This window comes from Oncorhynchus mykiss, chromosome 3 (genome assembly GCF_013265735.2).
Source record: "Oncorhynchus mykiss isolate Arlee chromosome 3, USDA_OmykA_1.1, whole genome shotgun sequence".
NCBI lineage: Eukaryota > Metazoa > Chordata > Actinopteri > Salmoniformes > Salmonidae > Oncorhynchus > Oncorhynchus mykiss.
Window position 1 is genome coordinate 74,759,220 of NC_048567.1, and position 21,110 is coordinate 74,780,329.

The 21,110-nt window shown below is 41.5% G+C and overlaps 1 protein-coding gene across 8 annotated transcripts in view; it reads left to right on the forward strand.

The window, feature by feature from the left end:
* Positions 1-19,716, forward strand: part of LOC110504760 (lysine-specific demethylase 6A) — a 95,934-nt gene extending 76,218 nt beyond the window's left edge. For 7 of the 8 annotated variants that reach the window (XM_036975180.1, XM_036975182.1, XM_036975181.1 and 4 more), the window contains 6 exons: positions 7,436-7,550; positions 8,484-8,671; positions 8,998-9,139; positions 9,293-9,419; positions 13,067-13,237; positions 18,245-19,716. In XM_036975180.1, coding sequence (XP_036831075.1) covers positions 7,436-7,550; positions 8,484-8,671; positions 8,998-9,139; positions 9,293-9,419; positions 13,067-13,237; positions 18,245-18,271 — 770 coding nt within the window. In that variant the 3' untranslated portion in view covers positions 18,272-19,716. Of the gene's footprint in view, positions 1-7,435; positions 7,551-8,483; positions 8,672-8,997; positions 9,144-9,292; positions 9,420-13,066; positions 13,238-18,244 lie in introns of those variants that run through there. The other variant, XM_036975187.1, reaches the window with a different exon arrangement.
* The last annotated feature ends 1,394 nt before the right edge of the window (positions 19,717-21,110 follow it).

The window sequence follows — 21,110 nt, forward strand, 5'->3', positions numbered from 1 at the left end:
GGCAGAGGAATTAAAACGAGGCCTCAAAGGCCAGGCTGCTGTCAAGGCCAGTTTTATTTTGGCAGAAGAGATCGCTAAATCAGCCCGGCCATTTACGGAGGGGGATTTCATCAAAAACTGCATGATTAAAGTTTGTGACGAAGTTTGCCCAGAAAAAAGGCAACTCTTTTTAAATGTGAGTCTGAGCAGAAACACCATTGCCGAGAGAGTAGACCAGTTGTCCATCAATCTAAAAGAGCAGCTTGTGAAAAAGGGAAAAGATTTTATTGCATATTCCTTGGCTGTGGATGAGAGCACCGACATTTCTGACATTGCCCAGTTGTCAATTTTCATCCGCGGAGTGGACTCCAACCTAAGCGTGACAGAGGAGTTTTTGGCTTTACGTCCTATGCATGGCACAACTACGGGGCATGATTTGTATGAAGAGGTGTCAAGATGTGTAAATGAGATGGAGCTGCCTTGGGAAAAACTCGTGGGTTTGACAACCGACGGAGCACCTGCGATGTGTGGACACAGGAGCGGACTGGTGGCGAAGATACGGGAAAAGATGCAAGAGGAAAACGCGACAGGTGAGCTGACAGCTTATCATTGTATCATACACCAGGAAGCGTTGTGCGGTAAAGCCTTGAAAATGGAGCATGTAATGAGCATCATCACGCGCACAGTTAACTTTATCAGAGCCAAAGGTTTGAATCACCGCCAGTTCAAGGCATTTCTGACGGAGTTAGAAACGGAGCATGGTGATTTGCCTTATCACACAGAGGTGCGATGGCTAAGCCAGGGAAAGGTGCTTCAAAGATGTTTCGAGCTTCGTGAGGAGATTTGTCTGTTCTTGGACAGCAAAGGGAAAGACACAACACAACTCCGAGACGAAATGTTTCTGTGTGAAATGGCTTTTCTGTGTGACATTACGAGTCATCTGAATGCAATAAACTTGCAGCTGCAGGGTCGGGATCGTGTCATCTCTGATATGTACAGTACAGTGAAGGCATTTAAAACCAAACTGACTCTGTGGGAGACGCAGATGCGGAAAGAAAATTTGAGCCACTTTCCCAGCTGCCAGACCATGAAAGAGAAGCTCTCTACCAGTGCGTTCCCGAGCACACAGTTGGCTGATAAAATAGGTATGCTTGCCGCTGACTTTCGACGCCGATTTGCTGACTTTGAAGCACAAAAAAGCAGGTTGGAACTGCTCGGTAACCCATTTGCTGTTGACGTGGAAAGCTCACCACCAAACCTCCAAATGGAGTTGATTGACCTCCAATGCAATGATGCACTGAGGGCAAAATATGCGGCAGTGGGTGCTGCGGAGTTCGCCCGTTTCCTCCCCGGCACAATGCCCCAGCTGCGCATCCAGGCTGCTCAAACGTTGTCTATGTTTGGCAGCACATACCTGTGTGAACAACTGTTTTCTTTGATGAACCTGAACAAAACATCACACAGAAGTCGACTTACTGCTGAACACCTCCACTCAATTCTGAGGATTTCTTCAGCTCAGAGCCTTACCCCGAACATTGATGAACTTGTGGAAAAGATGGGACACCACCAAGTATCACCCTCAACCTCAAACAAGTGAACATTACTGTGCAATCACATATTTAGAGTTTTTACTCAGTTCAAGTTTAAAAGTTAAAATTTAATATTTGTTTTCACTGCATGTTACTTCTCCTTAAACAAAGTGTTGTTTTTGATTAATAGATTTTTGCACTTTATTTTTTTGTATTTCAATCCAATTATATTTTTAAAATATTTCAGTTGAGTGGATGATAGAAAATTGCTATTATTGTTTTTTCTTTGAAGTAAATTTAGCCCACTTTTGCTAAAATAGAAAATATAGTCTACTGATGGTGCCTTGAATACCGGTTTCTTTCATTTAATGTTCATGTTATGGGGATATTTATATAAAGGAAATTTGTCTTTTGTGTCTGTTGAAAATTAAAGATTACTGACAGAGCCATAAGAAAATATTGCTTTATTTATCTGATCATATTGTAATATATTTGTTAGGTTTTCAGTAGGTTCAATTAGGTTCACTAGACTATATGCGTCATTTAAAAATTTTTCAATGAACATTCGAACAGTCCGGCCCTCGTCTTGTAGCTGATTTTTTTATTTGGCCCTCCGTCCATTTGACTTTGACACCCCTGCTGTAAAACAACACCTATCGCACTACTATGACTGACCCTGTAAAACAACACCTATCATACTACTATGTCTGACCCTGTAAAACAACACCTATCATACTACTATGTCTGACCCTGTAAAACAGCACATTACACTGTACCAATCATACTACTATGACTGACCCTGTAAAACAACACCTATCACACTACTATGTCTGACCCTATAAAACAACACCTATCATACTACTATGACTGACCCTGTAAAACAACACCTATCATACTACTATGACTGACCCTGTAAAACAACACCTATCATACTACTATGACTGACCCTGTAAAACAACACCTATCATACTACTATGACTGACCCTGTAAAACAACACCTATCATACTACTATGACTGACCCTATAAAACAACACCTATCATACTACTATGTCTGACCCTGTAAAACAACACATTACACTGTACCTATCATACTACTATGGCTGACCCTGTAAAACAACACCTATCATACTACTATGTCTGACCCTGTAAAACAACACCTATCATACTACTATGGCTGACCCTGTAAAACAACACCTATCATACTACTATGACTGACCCTGTAAAACAACACATTACACGGCACCTATCATACTACTATGGCTGACCCTGTAAAACAACACCTATCATACTACTATGACTGACCCTGTAAAACAACACCTATCATACTACTATGACTGACCCTGTAAAACAACACCTATCATACTACTATGACTGACCCTGTAAAACAACACCTATCATACTACTATGACTGACCCTATAAAACAACACCTATCATACTACTATGTCTGACCCTGTAAAACAACACATTACACTGTACCTATCATACTACTATGGCTGACCCTGTAAAACAACACCTATCATACTACTATGTCTGACCCTGTAAAACAACACCTATCATACTACTATGGCTGACCCTGTAAAACAACACCTATCATACTACTATGACTGACCCTGTAAAACAACACATTACACGGCACCTATCATACTACTATGGCTGACCCTGTAAAACAACACCTATCATACTACTATGTCTGACCCTGTAAAACAACACCTATCATACTACTATGTCTGACCCTGTAAAACAACACCTATCATACTACTATGGCTGACCCTGTAAAACAACACCTATCATACTACTATGGCTGACCCTGTAAAACAACACCTATCATACTACTATGTCTGACCCTGTAAAACAACACCTAGCATTCTACTATGTCTGACCCTGTAAAACAACACCTATCATACTACTATGTCTGACCCTGTAAAACAACACCTATCATACTACTATGGCTGACCCTGTAAAACAACACCTATCATACTACTATGGCTGACCCTGTAAAACAACACCTATCATACTACTATGACTGACCCTGTAAAACAACACCTATCATACTACTATGACTGACCCTGTAAAACAACACCTATCATACTACTATGGCTGACCCTGTAAAACAACACCTATCATACTACTATGGCTGACCCTGTAAAACAACACCTATCACACTACTATGGCTGACCCTGTAAAACAACACCTATCATACTACTATGTCTGACCCTGTAAAACAACACATTACACTGTACCTATCATGCTACTATGACTGACCCTGTAAAACAACACCTATCATACTACTATGGCTGACCCTGTAAAACAACACCTATCATACTACTATGGCTGACCCTGTAAAACAACACCTATCACACTACTATGGCTGACCCTGTAAAACAACACCTATCATACTACTATGTCTGACCCTGTAAAACAACACATTACACTGCATCTATCATGCTACTATGACTGACCCTGTAAAACAACACCTATCATACTACTATGACTGACCCTGTAAAACAACACCTATCATACTACTATGTCTGACCCTGTAAAACAACACATTACACTGTACCTATCATACTACTATGACTGACCCTGTAAAACAACACCTATCATACTACTATGACTGACCCTGTAAAACAACACCTATCATACTACTATGTCTGACCCTGTAAAACATCACATTACACTGTACCTATCATACTACTATGACTGACCCTGTAAAACAACACCTATCACACTACTATGGCTGACCCTGTAAAACAACACCTATCACACTACTATGACTGACCCTGTAAAACAACACATTACACTGTACCTATCATACTACTATGACTGACCCTGTAAAACAACACCTATCATACTACTATGACTGACCCTTTAAAACAACACCTATCACACTACTATGACTGACCCTGTAAAACAACACCTATCATACTACTATGACTGACCCTGTAAAACAACACCTATCATACTACTATGTCTGACCCTGTAAAACAACACCTATCATACTACTATGGCTGACCCTGTAAAACAACACCTATCATACTACTATGACTGACCCTGTAAAACAACACATTACACGGCACCTATCATACTACTATGGCTGACCCTGTAAAACAACACCTATCATACTACTATGACTGACCCTGTAAAACAACACCTATCATACTACTATGACTGACCCTGTAAAACAACACCTATCATACTACTATGACTGACCCTGTAAAACAACACCTATCATACTACTATGACTGACCCTATAAAACAACACCTATCATACTACTATGTCTGACCCTGTAAAACAACACATTACACTGTACCTATCATACTACTATGGCTGACCCTGTAAAACAACACCTATCATACTACTATGTCTGACCCTGTAAAACAACACCTATCATACTACTATGGCTGACCCTGTAAAACAACACCTATCATACTACTATGACTGACCCTGTAAAACAACACATTACACGGCACCTATCATACTACTATGGCTGACCCTGTAAAACAACACCTATCATACTACTATGTCTGACCCTGTAAAACAACACCTATCATACTACTATGTCTGACCCTGTAAAACAACACCTATCATACTACTATGGCTGACCCTGTAAAACAACACCTATCATACTACTATGGCTGACCCTGTAAAACAACACCTATCATACTACTATGTCTGACCCTGTAAAACAACACCTAGCATTCTACTATGTCTGACCCTGTAAAACAACACCTATCATACTACTATGTCTGACCCTGTAAAACAACACCTATCATACTACTATGGCTGACCCTGTAAAACAACACCTATCATACTACTATGGCTGACCCTGTAAAACAACACCTATCATACTACTATGACTGACCCTGTAAAACAACACCTATCATACTACTATGACTGACCCTGTAAAACAACACCTATCATACTACTATGGCTGACCCTGTAAAACAACACCTATCATACTACTATGGCTGACCCTGTAAAACAACACCTATCACACTACTATGGCTGACCCTGTAAAACAACACCTATCATACTACTATGTCTGACCCTGTAAAACAACACATTACACTGTACCTATCATGCTACTATGACTGACCCTGTAAAACAACACCTATCATACTACTATGGCTGACCCTGTAAAACAACACCTATCATACTACTATGGCTGACCCTGTAAAACAACACCTATCACACTACTATGGCTGACCCTGTAAAACAACACCTATCATACTACTATGTCTGACCCTGTAAAACAACACATTACACTGCATCTATCATGCTACTATGACTGACCCTGTAAAACAACACCTATCATACTACTATGACTGACCCTGTAAAACAACACCTATCATACTACTATGTCTGACCCTGTAAAACAACACATTACACTGTACCTATCATACTACTATGACTGACCCTGTAAAACAACACCTATCATACTACTATGACTGACCCTGTAAAACAACACCTATCATACTACTATGTCTGACCCTGTAAAACATCACATTACACTGTACCTATCATACTACTATGACTGACCCTGTAAAACAACACCTATCACACTACTATGGCTGACCCTGTAAAACAACACCTATCACACTACTATGACTGACCCTGTAAAACAACACATTACACTGTACCTATCATACTACTATGACTGACCCTGTAAAACAACACCTATCATACTACTATGACTGACCCTTTAAAACAACACCTATCACACTACTATGACTGACCCTGTAAAACATCACCTATCATACTACTATGACTGACCCTGTAAAACAACACCTATCATACTACTATGTCTGACCCTGTAAAACAACACATTACACTGTACCTATCATACTACTATGACTGACCCTGTAAAACAACACCTATCACACTACTATGGCTGACCCTGTAAAACAACACCTATCACACCACTATGACTGACCCTGTAAAACAACACATTACACTGTACCTATCATACTACTATGACTGACCCTGTAAAACAACACCTATCATACTACTATGACTGACCCTGTAAAACAACACCTATCACACTACTATGACTGACCCTGTAAAACAACACCTATCATACTACTATGACTGACCCTGTAAAACAACACATTACACTGTACCTATCATACTACTATGACTGACCCTGTAAAACAACACCTATCATACTACTATGACTGACCCTGTAAAACAACACCTATCATACTACTATGTCTGACCCTGTAAAACAACACATTACACTGTACCTATCATACTACTATGACTGACCCTGTAAAACAACACCTATCACACTACTATGGCTGACCCTGTAAAACAACACCTATCACACTACTATGACTGACCCTGTAAAACAACACATTACACTGTACCTATCATACTACTATGACTGACCCTGTAAAACAACACCTATCATACTACTATGACTGACCCTGTAAAACAACACCTATCACACTACTATGACTGACCCTGTAAAACAACACCTATCATACTACTATGACTGACCCTGTAAAACAACACATTACACTGCATCTATCATACTACTATGACTGACCCTGTAAAACAACACCTATCACACTACTATGGCTGACCCTGTAAAACAACACATTACACTGCACCTATCATACTACTATGACTGACCCTGTAAAACAACACCTATCATACTACTATGACTGACCCTGTAAAACAACACCTATCACACTACTATGGCTGACCCTGTAAAACAACACATTACACTGCACCCATCTGTTGTATGTGACAATAAAACATAATATAATACTTAGTGGTTGATTCACATTATTTGAAAGTCCTCAAATACACAGAAAATATGCATTTAAATAACAAATAATCATATATTTATTTCCAGGTCTGACACACAATTTGTTTTTTGTAGTCATTTTGTTTTATGAGGTATTTGTCTTGTCTTTTAGGTCACCAAGAGAACAACAACTTCTGTTCAGTGAACATCAACATCGGCCCGGGGGACTGTGAGTGGTTCTCTGTGCCCCAGCCTTACTGGGGAATCATTAACGACTTCTGTGAAAAGTACGTCAACAAAAATCTCCTGCTTCTAACTCAACACAAAGTGCATCTCCTACCTCTGTCTGTTTACAGCCAATACAATCTGAAGTCACAGACACGTCTAACTCTGCTTTGACTGTAGTGGACCTAATGCTAATAAAAGTATAATCATTTTTTCATATTTTCATTCATTGATGATGTACCAATCATTCATTGATGATGTAACAATCATTCATTGATGATGTAACAATCATTCATTGATGATGTAACAATCATTCATTGATGATGTAACAAGCATTCATTGATGATGTAACAAGCATTCATTGATGATGTAACAAGCATTCATTGATGATGTAACAATCATTCATTGATGTAACAATCGTTCATTGATGACGTAACAATCGTTCATTGATGACGTAACAATCGTTCATTGATGATGTAACAATCGTTCATTGATGATGTAACAATCGTTCATTGATGATGTAACAATCGTTCATTGATGATGTAACAATCGTTCATTGATGATGTAACAATCGTTCATTGATGTAACAATCGTTCAGTGATGACGTAACAATCGTTCAGTGATGACGTAACAATCGTTCATTGATGACGTAACAATCGTTCATTGATGACGTAACAATCGTTCATTGATGACGTAACAATCGTTCATTGATGACGTAACAATCGTTCATTGATGACGTAACAATCGTTCATTGATGACGTAACAATCGTTCATTGATGACGTAACAATCGTTCATTGATGATGTAACAATCATTCATTGAGGACGTAACAATCATTCATTGATGACGTAACAATCATTCATTGAGGACGTAACAATCATTCATTGATGATGTAACAATCATTCATTGATGATGTAACAATCTATTTGATTTGATGAACTGCAAGGAATCGGCAGTAATTGTATTTCTAACATCCTGTGTGTCTCTCTCCTCCAGGAACAACATCAACTTCCTGATGGGTTCATGGTGGCCCAACCTGGAGGACCTGTACGAGGCAGATGTGCCTGTCTACCGCTTCATCCAGCGCCCCGGAGACCTGGTGTGGCTCAACACGGGCACCGTCCACTGGGTCCAGGCCATCGGCTGGTGCAACAACATCGCCTGGAACGTAGGACCCCTCACTGGTAAGACGGGGAGAACAAGGGGGTATACTTAATATGAACATGCACTGCTGTTTTATGGGTTTTAATGCTGAATTCGTTGGAGCATCATTTAAATATGATAGATGGATTCTGACAAGTCTTGACATTGTGAAATTGAAATGATATTGTCATTAATACCCCCCTTCTACCTTCTTCCTCTCCCCCTCTGTCTCCCTCACTTTCACTTTATCTTCCTCCCCCTCTCTCTTGCGCTCTCTTTCTGTCTCCCCCGCTCTCTCTTTCTCTCTTCCTCCCCCTCTCTCCCCCGCTCTCTCTCTCTCTCTCTCTCTCCCTCCCTCCCTCCTCAGCGTACCAGTATAAGCTGGCAGCAGAGCGATATGAATGGAATAAGCTGCAGAGCGTCAAGTCCATTGTCCCCATGATACACCTCTCCTGGAACATGGCCAGGAATATCAAAGTCTCCGACAGCAAGCTCTTCCAGATGATCAAGTGAGTCTCACACACACACACACACACACAATTCCCTTTCGCTCGACCTCTCACACACACACAATTTTCTTTCGCTCGGCCTCTCACTCATACACACCTGCGCTCGTGCACGCACACACACACTTAACCCCTGTGTGTCTCGGTCTCTGCTAGGTACTGTCTGCTGCGGACATTGAAGCAGTGTCAGATGCTGCGAGAGCTACTGCAGGCGTCAGGCAAGGAGCTGGTGTGGCACGGCAGGACCAGGGACGAACCCGCACATTACTGCAGCATCTGTGAGGTACACACACACACTGTCCTTGTGGGGCCCAAACAATTGATTCCAATTCAAAAATCCTATTTTCCCTAAGTGGGGTTTCCGTTAGCCGGTGATGATTTTAAAAAAGGAGGTATAGCCGATTATGTAAAACTGTTGCCGACCAAAACGACCGGGAGAAACAATTATCCCTTTGCAAAATAATGCTTTTTATGAATTGATGGTAATACCACTTCATAGAAATACAGTTGACCGTCATGCTTATCAGTCTATTGGTTCATTTGCCTAATTTACTAGAAATAAATTGGCCAGTTTTTTTTTTTTCTTCGTTAGTCACCATCTTATTTGTCCAACACAACTATCACATGCACACCGCATACAGAGTCTATTCTGAGTGGGATTTCTCCTGCTGCTCCTCAGCTGGTTGCTGCTTGAGTAAAATGTGGTTCTCCTGCTGCTCCTCAGCTGGTTGCTGCTGGAGTAAAACATGTGGTTCTCCTGCTGCTCCTCAGCTGGTTGCTGCTGGAGTAAAACATGTGGTTCTCCTGCTGCTCCTCAGCTGGTTGTTGCTGGAGTAAAACATGTGGTTCTCCTGCTGCTCCTCAGCTGGTTGCTGCTGGAGTAAAACATGTGGTTCTCCTGCTGCTCCTCAGCTGGTTGCTGCTGGAGTAAAACATGTGGTTCTCCTGCTGCTCCTCAGCTGGTTGCTGCTGGAGTAAAACATGTGGTTCTCCTGCTGCTCCTCAGCTGGTTGTTGCTGGAGTAAAACATGTGGTTCTCCTGCTGCTCCTCAGCTGGTTGTTGCTGGAGTAAAACATGTGGTTCTCCTGCTGCTCCTCAGCTGGTTGCTGCTGGAGTAAAACATGTGGTTCTCCTGCTGCTCCTCAGCTGGTTGTTGCTGGAGTAAAACATGTGGTTCTCCTGCTGCTCCTCAGCTGGTTGCTGCTGGAGTAAAACATGTGGTTCTCCTGCTGCTCCTCAGCTGGTTGTTGCTGGAGTAAAACATGTGGTTCTCCTGCTGCTCCTCAGCTGGTTGTTGCTGGAGTAAAACATGTGGTTCTCCTGCTGCTCCTTGTTGCTGGAGTAAAACATGTGGTTCTCCTGCTGCTCCTCAGCTGGTTGCTGCTGGAGTAAAACATGTGGTTCTCCTGCTGCTCCTCAGCTGGTTGCTGCTGGAGTAAAACATGTGGTTCTCCTGCTGCTCCTCAGCTGGTTGCTGCTGGAGTAAAACATGTGGTTCTCCTGCTGCTCCTCAGCTGGTTGCTGCTGGAGTAAAACATGTGGTTCTCCTGCTGCTCCTCAGCTGGTTGCTGCTGGAGTAAAACATGTGGTTCTCCTGCTGCTCCTCAGCTGGTTGCTGCTGGAGTAAAACATGTGGTTCTCCTGCTGCTCCTCAGCTGGTTGCTGCTGGAGTAAAACATGTGGTTCTCCTGCTGCTCCTCAGCTGGTTGCTGCTGGAGTAAAACATGTGGTTCTCCTGCTGCTCCTCAGCTGGTTGTTGCTGGAGTAAAACATGTGGTTCTCCTGCTGCTCCTCAGCTGGTTGCTGCTGGAGTAAAACATGTGGTTCTCCTGCTGCTCCTCAGCTGGTTGCTGCTGGAGTAAAACATGTGGTTCTCCTGCTGCTCCTCAGCTGGTTGCTGCTGGAGTAAAACATGTGGTTCTCCTGCTGCTCCTCAGCTGGTTGTTGCTGGAGTAAAACATGTGGTTCTCCTGCTGCTCCTCAGCTGGTTGCTGCTGGAGTAAAACATGTGGTTCTCCTGCTGCTCCTCAGCTGGTTGCTGCTGGAGTAAAACATGTGGTTCTCCTGCTGCTCCTCAGCTGGTTGCTGCTGGAGTAAAACATGTGGTTCTCCTGCTGCTCCTCAGCTGGTTGTTGCTGGAGTAAAACATGGTTCTCCTGCTGCTCCTCAGCTGGTTGCTGCTGGAGTAAAACATGTGGTTCTCCTGCTGCTCCTCAGCTGGTTGCTGCTGGAGTAAAACATGTGGTTCTCCTGCTGCTCCTCAGCTGGTTGTTGCTGGAGTAAAACATGTGGTTCTCCTGCTGCTCCTCAGCTGGTTGTTGCTGGAGTAAAACATGTGGTTCTCCTGCTGCTCCTCAGCTGGTTGCTGCTGGAGTAAAACATGTGGTTCTCCTGCTGCTCCTCAGCTGGTTGTTGCTGGAGTAAAACATGTGGTTCTCCTGCTGCTCCTCAGCTGGTTGTTGCTGGAGTAAAACATGTGGTTCTCCTGCTGCTCCTCAGCTGGTTGTTGCTGGAGTAAAACATGTGGTTCTCCTGCTGCTCCTCAGCTGGTTGTTGCTGGAGTAAAACATGTGGTTCTCCTGCTGCTCCTCAGCTGGTTGTTGCTGGAGTAAAACACGTGGTTCTCCTGCTGCTCCTCAGCTGGTTGTTGCTGGAGTAAAACATGTGGTTCTCCTGCTGCTCCTCAGCTGGTTGTTGCTGGAGTAAAACATGTGGTTCTCCTGCTGCTCCTCAGCTGGTTGCTGCTGGAGTAAAACATGTGGTTCTCCTGCTGCTCCTTGTTGCTGGAGTAAAACATGTGGTTCTCCTGCTGCTCCTCAGCTGGTTGTTGCTGGAGTAAAACATGTAGTGCACAATTTAACCAGATCTGTTTTTATTTCTCAACTGGTAGTTGAAGCACGCCTCCCATTCACCATTCAGGTGCAGGCAACAGGATATCAGCGTTTCACCCACCATTTAACAATGTGAGCTGGAGGCAGTATGCATTTTAAAACATACTTTATTGTTGGTATCCTGACTGTTTTACTTAATGTTATGAGGCATGTCTTACCTTGCTTCAAATCCGACCATGGAAACGAGGCATTTCTTTTATAAAGAGTTATAGGAGGTGCGTGACTTTCAAGTTTGGGGACGCTTACCATTGGTTTTCATGTAAACTTTATTTCGTTGTCCAGAAGCCAAAGGCACAATCCTGTTCGTATCAGCAACCCATCCTAGTTGTTACATCATCAGATTACCACTCTTTCTAAGTTTCTATCTGTTCAGATATGGAACCACTATCAGCTGTTCAGAAGAGTGTTTTTTTTTTCTTTTTTTCCGCAAATTACATTTTGGCAAATGTTTTAACGTTTTCTTGGCTGCTTCATTACACATGGTGCATGTTCTGTTAAGATGCATTATCATATTGTAAATGTGATTTCTGTCATTCCGAGCACTATGGGTGGACACCGTAATGGGCTTATGCACCCAATGCATATGGTTCAGTAGAATTTCTCAAATGGACAGTAAAATTAAAATCTTCCCGGTCGCATTGTCTGGCGTCACCTTTCCCAAATGGGAACTCTGTCCCTAATTAGCGTTAGCGTAATGAATGGAAGCCTGTGGGTATCTGCTAGAATGCTTGTCAATGCTAGCAGATACCATAGACTTTCAGTTATTCCGCTAACACTAGACAGAGAGGCATGCAAATTGTGGGGATGACTCTGGGGAAGTAACTAAAGGGCCTCGTTGCCACAATCCCGAAGTATCCATTTAACCCCTAAACCTAAAATAGCCTTTTTCCTTGTGGGGGCTGGCGAAATGTCCCCTCTTGTCTGAATTCCTTCCTTGTTTTACTCTCCTTGTGAGGATTTCTGGTCCCCACAAGGATAGTAAAAGCAAAACATACACATGTACCTCTCCTCACACACTCACTCTCGCCCTATTTCCAGGTGGAGGTGTTTGCCCTACTGTTTGTAACCAGTGAGAGTAACAGCAGGAAGACATACGTGGTGCACTGTCAGGACTGTGCCCGTAGGGGGAGCTCTAACCTGGACAACTTTGTGGTGCTGGAGCAGTACAAGATGGACGACCTCACACAGGTCTACGACCAGTTCACACTCGTAAGTCAACAAGGACACGAGTGACTATATGATGACCAGTAGGTTAACACTAGACCAGCTAAAGCAACCATTTTGACTGCTCGTGAATTTAAAACCATTTATTACTCTGCCATGACCCCCGTCTTTGACTTTTCCTATAATCCACACTGTCATTGTTAGAATCTTAATGTCACAAACAGAACTGGAGTTCTAACCAGCATGCCATTTTATGAATGGTTTTCCTCCTCCTTCCTGACAGTAGGGCATGCTCTGCTCCTTCTCACAACAGTGGAAGGTACGGTGCCCAGTTGATACCCTGGGCTCCTGAGTGGCGCAGTGGTCTAAGGCACTGCATCTCCGTGCTACAGCCGTCACTACAGACCCTGATTCGATTCCAGGCTCTATCACAACCTGCCGTGATTGGCAGTCCCAAAGGGCGAACCTAAATTGTACCGAAACTAATTTCACACATATAACAGATTAAATAAATGAAGAAACAAGTATGATGGATGAGAACGGGGGAGAATGGATGAGCGAGGAGACACAAACAATGCATTATTGTGTAATCACCAATTGTGACCAACCGTCTCGATTCGTTCGGTCTTATGTAGCAAAATTTTAAATTGTGTTTTTTACAATCGATAAAAGTAGAGACTCGGAGCTCTAAAATTGTATTTCATACACTACAGTTGAGGAACGATGGGAAAGTAATTCTGCTTTGAAAGTTGATACATTTGTAAAATCACTTTTGAGAAAATGGCCTTTGAATGTTTTGGTACTACTACTGGAGAGCTCTTCTTTGTCTACAACCATTCAGTACCGTTCACACCATCTTAAGCTTTAACCCCACCCATCTCTTTAAGAATTCACATGTGAGGCTGTGTACTAAACAACCAAAGATTAAAAGACTAAAGGTTGATTTATACTACGGGTGTGTTCGTAAATTTCATCTGGTATGCCAGAGTGTTTTCTGGGAGTTTGTAAAACTGAGTGTTCTAACAGAGCTGGGTAGGCTGTTTTTATGTTATCCAGAGCTTTGGTGACTGCAACTGTGCTGTTGGCAACAATTTAATTATGCTTTTTTGCCAACGTTCACTGACACAGGCCATATTCAACGGGTGTTGAGCGTTCGTAAATGTGTCAGTTATTCTGTGCTCTAACTAGCTAGCTAGGTAAACAATGAACCATAATCCCAACTCAAAACATTACTAACCTGAATGAATCTGCAGGTAGCTAACCAACCAGGTTCAATGTTAGCTAGCTATAATTAGCAATGCAAATGGCTTTGAATATGTAATCCGGAGACGGCTGTGTGTTCACTTTTCGTCTGCATATTTGCAATCAAACAGGCAGATTTTTTTGCATTTCCTTAGCTGTCATACTTTAATTCCACTGATTTCAAAACTTGATTCACCAGACAGTGGAGCGCAACACTTATGTAGTTCTACTTTGTGATATATTTTTTTTAAGCCCCATTAGAAAGGATAACCTACACATACTGACCAGCTAATATTATAGACAGAAGCGCGCTACATGGCAGACCAATCCGAACTCATCTCTCGGCATGTCCAGCCCACTCATTATCTCAGCCAATCATGGCTAGCGGGAAGGTTGCCGACTTTTTACATGGCTAAACCAACAATTTTATTTGTATTTACAGATGGCATACAAGTTTGTTGTATGCCATCTAGCGCGCAGAACCCCTCGACAACATTCCGCTGAAAAGCGCGAAATTCAAAAATATTTTTTTGAAATATGTAACTTTCACACATTAACAAGTCCAATACAGCAAATGAAAGATAAACATCTTGTTAATCTACCCATCGTGTCCGATTTCAAAAATGCTTTACAGCTAAAGTACAACATATGATTATGTTAGATCACCGCCAAGTCAAAAAAACACAGCCATTTTTCCAGCCAAAGATAGGAGTCACAAAAAGCTGAAATATAGATAAAATGTATCACTAACCTTTGATGATCTTCATCAGATGACACTCATAGGACATCATGTTACACAATACATGTATGTTTTGTTCGATAATGTGCATATTTATATCCAAAAATCTGTTTACATTGGTGCCTTACATGCAGTAATGTTTTGATTCCAAAACATCTGTTGATTTTGCAGAAATACTCATAATAAGCATTGATAAAAGATACTAGTGTTATTCTCAGAATTAAAGATAGACTTCTCCTTAATGCAACCTCTGTGTCAGATTTCAAAAAAACTTTACGGAAAAAGCATAATCTGAGAACGGCGCTCAGAACCCAAAACAGCCAGAGGAATATCCGCCATTTTGGAATCAACAAAGTTAGAAACAACACCATAAATATTCACTTACCTTTGATGATCTTCATCAGAAGGCACTCCCAGGAATCCCAGTTCGACAATAAATGACTGATTTGTTCCATAAAGTTCCATCATTTATGTCCAAATAGCCACTTGTTGTTAGCGTGTTCAGCCCAGTAATCCATCTTCATGAGGCACAGGCACTTCATCCAGACAAAAACAGTCCTTCAGAAACATGTCAAACGATGTATGGAATCAATCGTTAGGATGTTTTTAACATAAAACATCAATAATGTTCCAACCGGAGAATTCCTTTGTCTTCAGACGCGCCCTGGAACGAGAGGTAACTCTGTCAGGAGCGCGCGTCATGAGACCAAGGCTCTCTGCTCAGAGGTCTCATGAGCCCCTCCTTTATAGTAGAATCCTCATTCAAGTTTCTTAAGACGGTTGACATCTAGTGGATGCCCTAGGAAGTGCAACCTCATCCATATCTCAATGTGTATTCGGTAGGCCAAGCTTTGAAAAACTACAAACCTCAGATGTGCCACTTCTTGGTTGGATTTTTCTCAGGTTTTCGCCTGCCATATGAGTTCTGTTATACTCAGACATCGTTCAAACAGTTTTAGAAAATTTAGAAACTTTTTAGAAACTGTTTTCTATCCAATACTAATAATAACATGCATATATTAGCTTCTGGGACAGAGTAGGAGGCAGTTCACTCTGGGCACGCTATTCATCCAAAAGTGAAAATGCTGCCCCCTATCCCCAAAAGGTTATCTTCTTGCGGATCATTGGGACGCTACCGTCCCACTTGGCCAACATCCAGTGAAATTGCAGAATGCCAAATTCAAATGACAGAAATCGGAACATTAAACATTCATGAAAATACAAGTATCATACATAATTTAAAAGCATAACTTCTTGTTAATCCAGCCGCTTTGTCAGATTTTTAAAAGGCTTTACGGCGAAAGCACACCATGCGATTATCTGAGGACAGCGCCCCACACACAAAAGCCTTATTTATTTATTTTACCTTTATTTACCTAGGCAAGTCAGTTAAGAAGAAATTCTTATTTTCAATGACGTCCTAGGAACAGTGGGTTAACTGTACATACATTTCCCAACCAAGCAGTCACAAATAGCGATAAAATAAATTGCTTACCTTTTGAAGATCTTCATCTGGTTGCAATCACAAGTGTCCCAGCTACATAACGGTGGTAATGGTAATTTTGTTTGATAAAGTCCTTTATATCCCAAAAACGTAAGTTTCAATGGCGCGCTTGACTCCGTAATCCACCGGTTTCCCTCGTTCAAAATGCATACAAAATTAATCCTGTAAACTTCTTCTAAACAAGTCAAACAACGTTCCTAATCAATCCTCAGGTACCCTATTATGTAAATAAATGATCAAATTTAAGACGGAGAATACCGGAGACCATTACCGGAGATAAATAATGAAGTACGCGCACTCACCGGAATGCGCTACAAACACTACAACTAAAATGGGAGCCACAAAATTCTAGATAATTTTTCAAAAAACAAGCCTGAAACTCTTTCTAAAGACTGTTGACATCTAGTGGAAGCCCTAGGAACTGCAATCTGGGAGGACTTCCTTTTATATTCCCATTCCAACCATTGTATTTAAAAAATTCTGGATGGATTGTCCTCCGGGTTTTCGCCAGTTCTGTTATACTCACAGATATTATTTTAACAGTTTTGGAAACTTTAGAGTTTTCAATCCAATACTACCAGTTATATGCATATCCTAGCTTCTGGGCCTGAGTAACAGGCAGTTTACTTTGGGCACCTCATTAATCCAAACTTCCGAATACTGCCCCCTAGCACTAAGAAGTTAATGCTGCTGGTGGCCAGATACTGACTGTTACTTTTGATTTTGCCCCCCCCCCCCCCTTTGTTCAGGGACACATTATTAAATTTCTGTGGAACTTGTTCAATTTATGTTGAATCTTGTTATGTTCATACAAATATTTACACATGTTAAGTTTGCTGAAAATAAACGCAGTTGACAGTGAGAGAATGTTTCTTTTTTAGTTACTGTCCCAAGGATGGAAGTTTAAACAAGTGGAAAAATGGACACTGAAGCAGGATATTGACAAGCCAGATGCAGAAGGAAATGTGCATTATGCAAGGAGCCAACTTTCACTAAGCAATCATTCTTCCTTGCATAATTACTGCAGTCACTTCCACATGGTGTCAATAAGTGGGCACCCCTTAAAAAGCATTACCCTACACATGGTTTCAATAAGTGGGCACCCCTTAAAAAGCATTACCCTACATATGGTTTCAATACGTGGGCACCCCTTAAAAAGCATTACCCTACACATGGTGTCAATACTTGGGCACCCCTTAAATTAAAGCATTACCCTACATATGTCAATACGTGGACACCCCTTAAAAAGCATTACCCTACACATGGTGTCAATACTTAGGCACCCCATAAAAAGCATTACCCTACATATGATGTCAGTACGTGGGCACCCCATAAAAAGCATTACCCTACATATGTCAGTACGTGGACACCCCTTAAAAAGCATTACCCTACACATGGTGGCATTCACAGTAGTAAGTCTACACACTAGTGAGGCAAAATTCATATTAGTTATTTTTTCGAAAAAAGGTACTAGCTTGTTCATTAGTAAGTCTTCAACCAGTTTACATGAATCTCATCTCTCTCTCTCATCCCTCTCTCTCATCCCTATCTCGTTCTCCCTCCACAGGCTCCTTCTTTGCCATCATCCTCTTGACGGTAACATTCTGTTGTTCTGAGGACAATAAGAATCCATGCTGTACTCCCAGAACCCACCGGAAGCCCCTTTTCTGATATTCAGGAAGTGAGCCAGCAGTCCTCTTCTGCTTTCTGTAGCTATTCCACAGGGCAGCTGGGTGAAAAGCTGTGTGTCTATGCAACCTGCCCAGAGTGGAGGTGAGGTGTCTCCTCCTAGAGGACTGGAGGGGGAGGGCATTGCTCCTGCCTTCTCCACCAGCCGTGGTGGAAAAAGTACCCCATTGTCATACTTGAGTAGAGGTAAAGATACCTTGATAGAAAATGACTCAAGTAAAAGTGAAAGTCAGCAGTAAAATACTACTTGAGTAAAAGTCTACTATATGGTTTTAAACTATATGGTTTTAAATATACTTCAGTATCAAAAGTAAATGTAATTGCTAAAATATACTTAATCAAAAGTAAAAGTATAAATAATTACACATTTCTTATATTAGGCAAAGCAGATGGACATATTATTATTTTTTTTTTAATTTACAGATAGCAAGGGGCACACTCCAACACTCAGATATCATTAACAAATGAGTCTAGTGATTAGTGAGTCTGCCAGATCAGAGGCAGTAGGGATGTTCTCTTGATAAGTGTGTGAATTAGACCATTTTCCTGTCCTGCTAAGCATTTCAAGTGTAACGAGTACTTTTGGGTGTCAGGGAAAATGTATGGAGTAAAAATTTCTTTTTTTTTAGAAATGTAGCGAAATAAAAGTTGTTAAAAATATAAATAGTAAAGTACAGATACCCTCCAAAAAACTACTTAATTGCTGTTTGGCACAATAGCTGACAAAAATGATGACTGCATTTCTTTTGTATATATTTTGTTAAAACTGGCAACAACATCACACAAAGACTACTGACTTGATACACATTTCCCTTTTTTAATTATGTTTGTGGGCTGATACAAACGTGCTCTGAGTTGGTGTCCCCCGCTTGAGCCTACGTCCTAGAATCGCTGGTCTTTTGTATGTTAGTAAATAGAAGTCGTCTTTGGGCAAGAAAATAAATTTTAAAACATTTTGTAAAGTAATATATATATTTTTTACTGTTTTAGTTATTTTGGAACCATATGGTTTGGTTCTGTAGGTAAAATACTATTCAAATGAGAGAGAAATTAACAGCCAAGTCACCAAGAGACTTTTATGGAATAAACTTTTTTTTCCTAACCTTTGTTGTAAATTTACACTATTTATAAAATGTATATTTATTGCTTGAAAATATTTGCTGATCGAATGCTGTAATTCCCACAGATGACCTGCCATTTAAAGGAGTTTTATACACAACCCTTCCTACGTTTTCTATACGAATAAAACTGCTTTAGCAAAGCATTTTTCCAGAGACTCCTTGAAATGGTTTTATTGTTTGAAGGATGTTTGAGTCATTAAACAGAAGTTGTATTCATTTACATCTGGAACTTCGCTCGTGTTTCTTCTCTAGTTTCATCTCTCCTCTGATGCACAGATGCTGACCGCTTCACTATACTAGCTAGCCAAGGTCAGCTGCTGACCGCTTCACTACCTGATACTGACTAGCCAAGGTCAGCTGCTGACCGCTTCACTATACTAGCTAGCCAAGGTCAGCTGCTGACCGCTTCACTATACTAGCTAGCCAAGGTCAGCTGCTGACCGCTTCACTACCTGATACTGACTAGCCAAGGTCAGCTGCTGACCGCTTCACTACCTGATACTGACTAGCCAAGGTCAGCTGCTGACCGCTTCACTACCTGATACTGGCTAGCCACGGTCAGCTGCTGACTGCTTCACTACCTGATACTGGCTAGCCAAAGTCAGCTGCTGACCGCTTCACTACCTGATACTGGCTAGCCAAGGTCAGCTGCTGACCGCTTCACTGCCTGATACTGGCTAGCCAAGGTCAGCTGCTGACTGCTTCACTACCTGATACTGGCTAGCCACAGTCAGCTGCTGACCGCTTCACTACCTGATACTGGCTAGCCAAGGTCAGCTGCTGACTGCTTCACTACCGGATAGTAGCTAGCCAAGGTCAGCTGCTGACTGCTTCACTACCTGATAGTAGCTAGCCAATGTCCAGTTGTGTAGTGGTGGGTATACCCACTTCGTTTTGTTGGCATTGAGTATACTCCTTAATCCCCACGATGTCAAAGTAGTGTAGTGGAGGTATATGCCATGTAAATGAAGGCTGATGGAACAGATCAGAACGTTTAGCTTATAGTGTTGATAAACTACTTCACATTTTAAGCACAGCAATGTGCACACGGTGGTAGGCCTACTCACAAATGTTTCAAAATGCAATTTGCGGGAAGACACTTCTAAAATGCACACCACACATGTGAGCAGTTTCATGGACAGAGATGGAAATATCCCATTAGAAATTTAGAAAGAGGGGAGATCCAAAGATGCAAAAACTACATTTGGGTTGATAATATAACTAGGATAATGCATTTGGCTATGAAAGAAAGTTGATTATGAAAACCGAAAGAACAGGAGAGCGCATATGAGGAAGTATTTTATTAAATAATTGCCTCTATGTTTCTATGGTGGGATTTTGGCTATAGGCTGCTTTGAAACAAGGTAAGACATAGCGATGCTAATGAATATAGCGATGCTAATGAATATAGCGATGCTAATGATAGGCCTTAACACTCTTCTGGTAGATGGAATGGCTTTCCCGAAATCCTCCATTCAACATTAACTTCTGTATCTCCCAAAGTAGCATATACTTACCTGGCACACTGATATGGTGATTGTTTGCGTCAGTAATCCATCTCGTGTGCACTACAGAAACCAAACAACAGTGCTAGGTGCCTGCACAGTTGAAATAAAGGGTAAC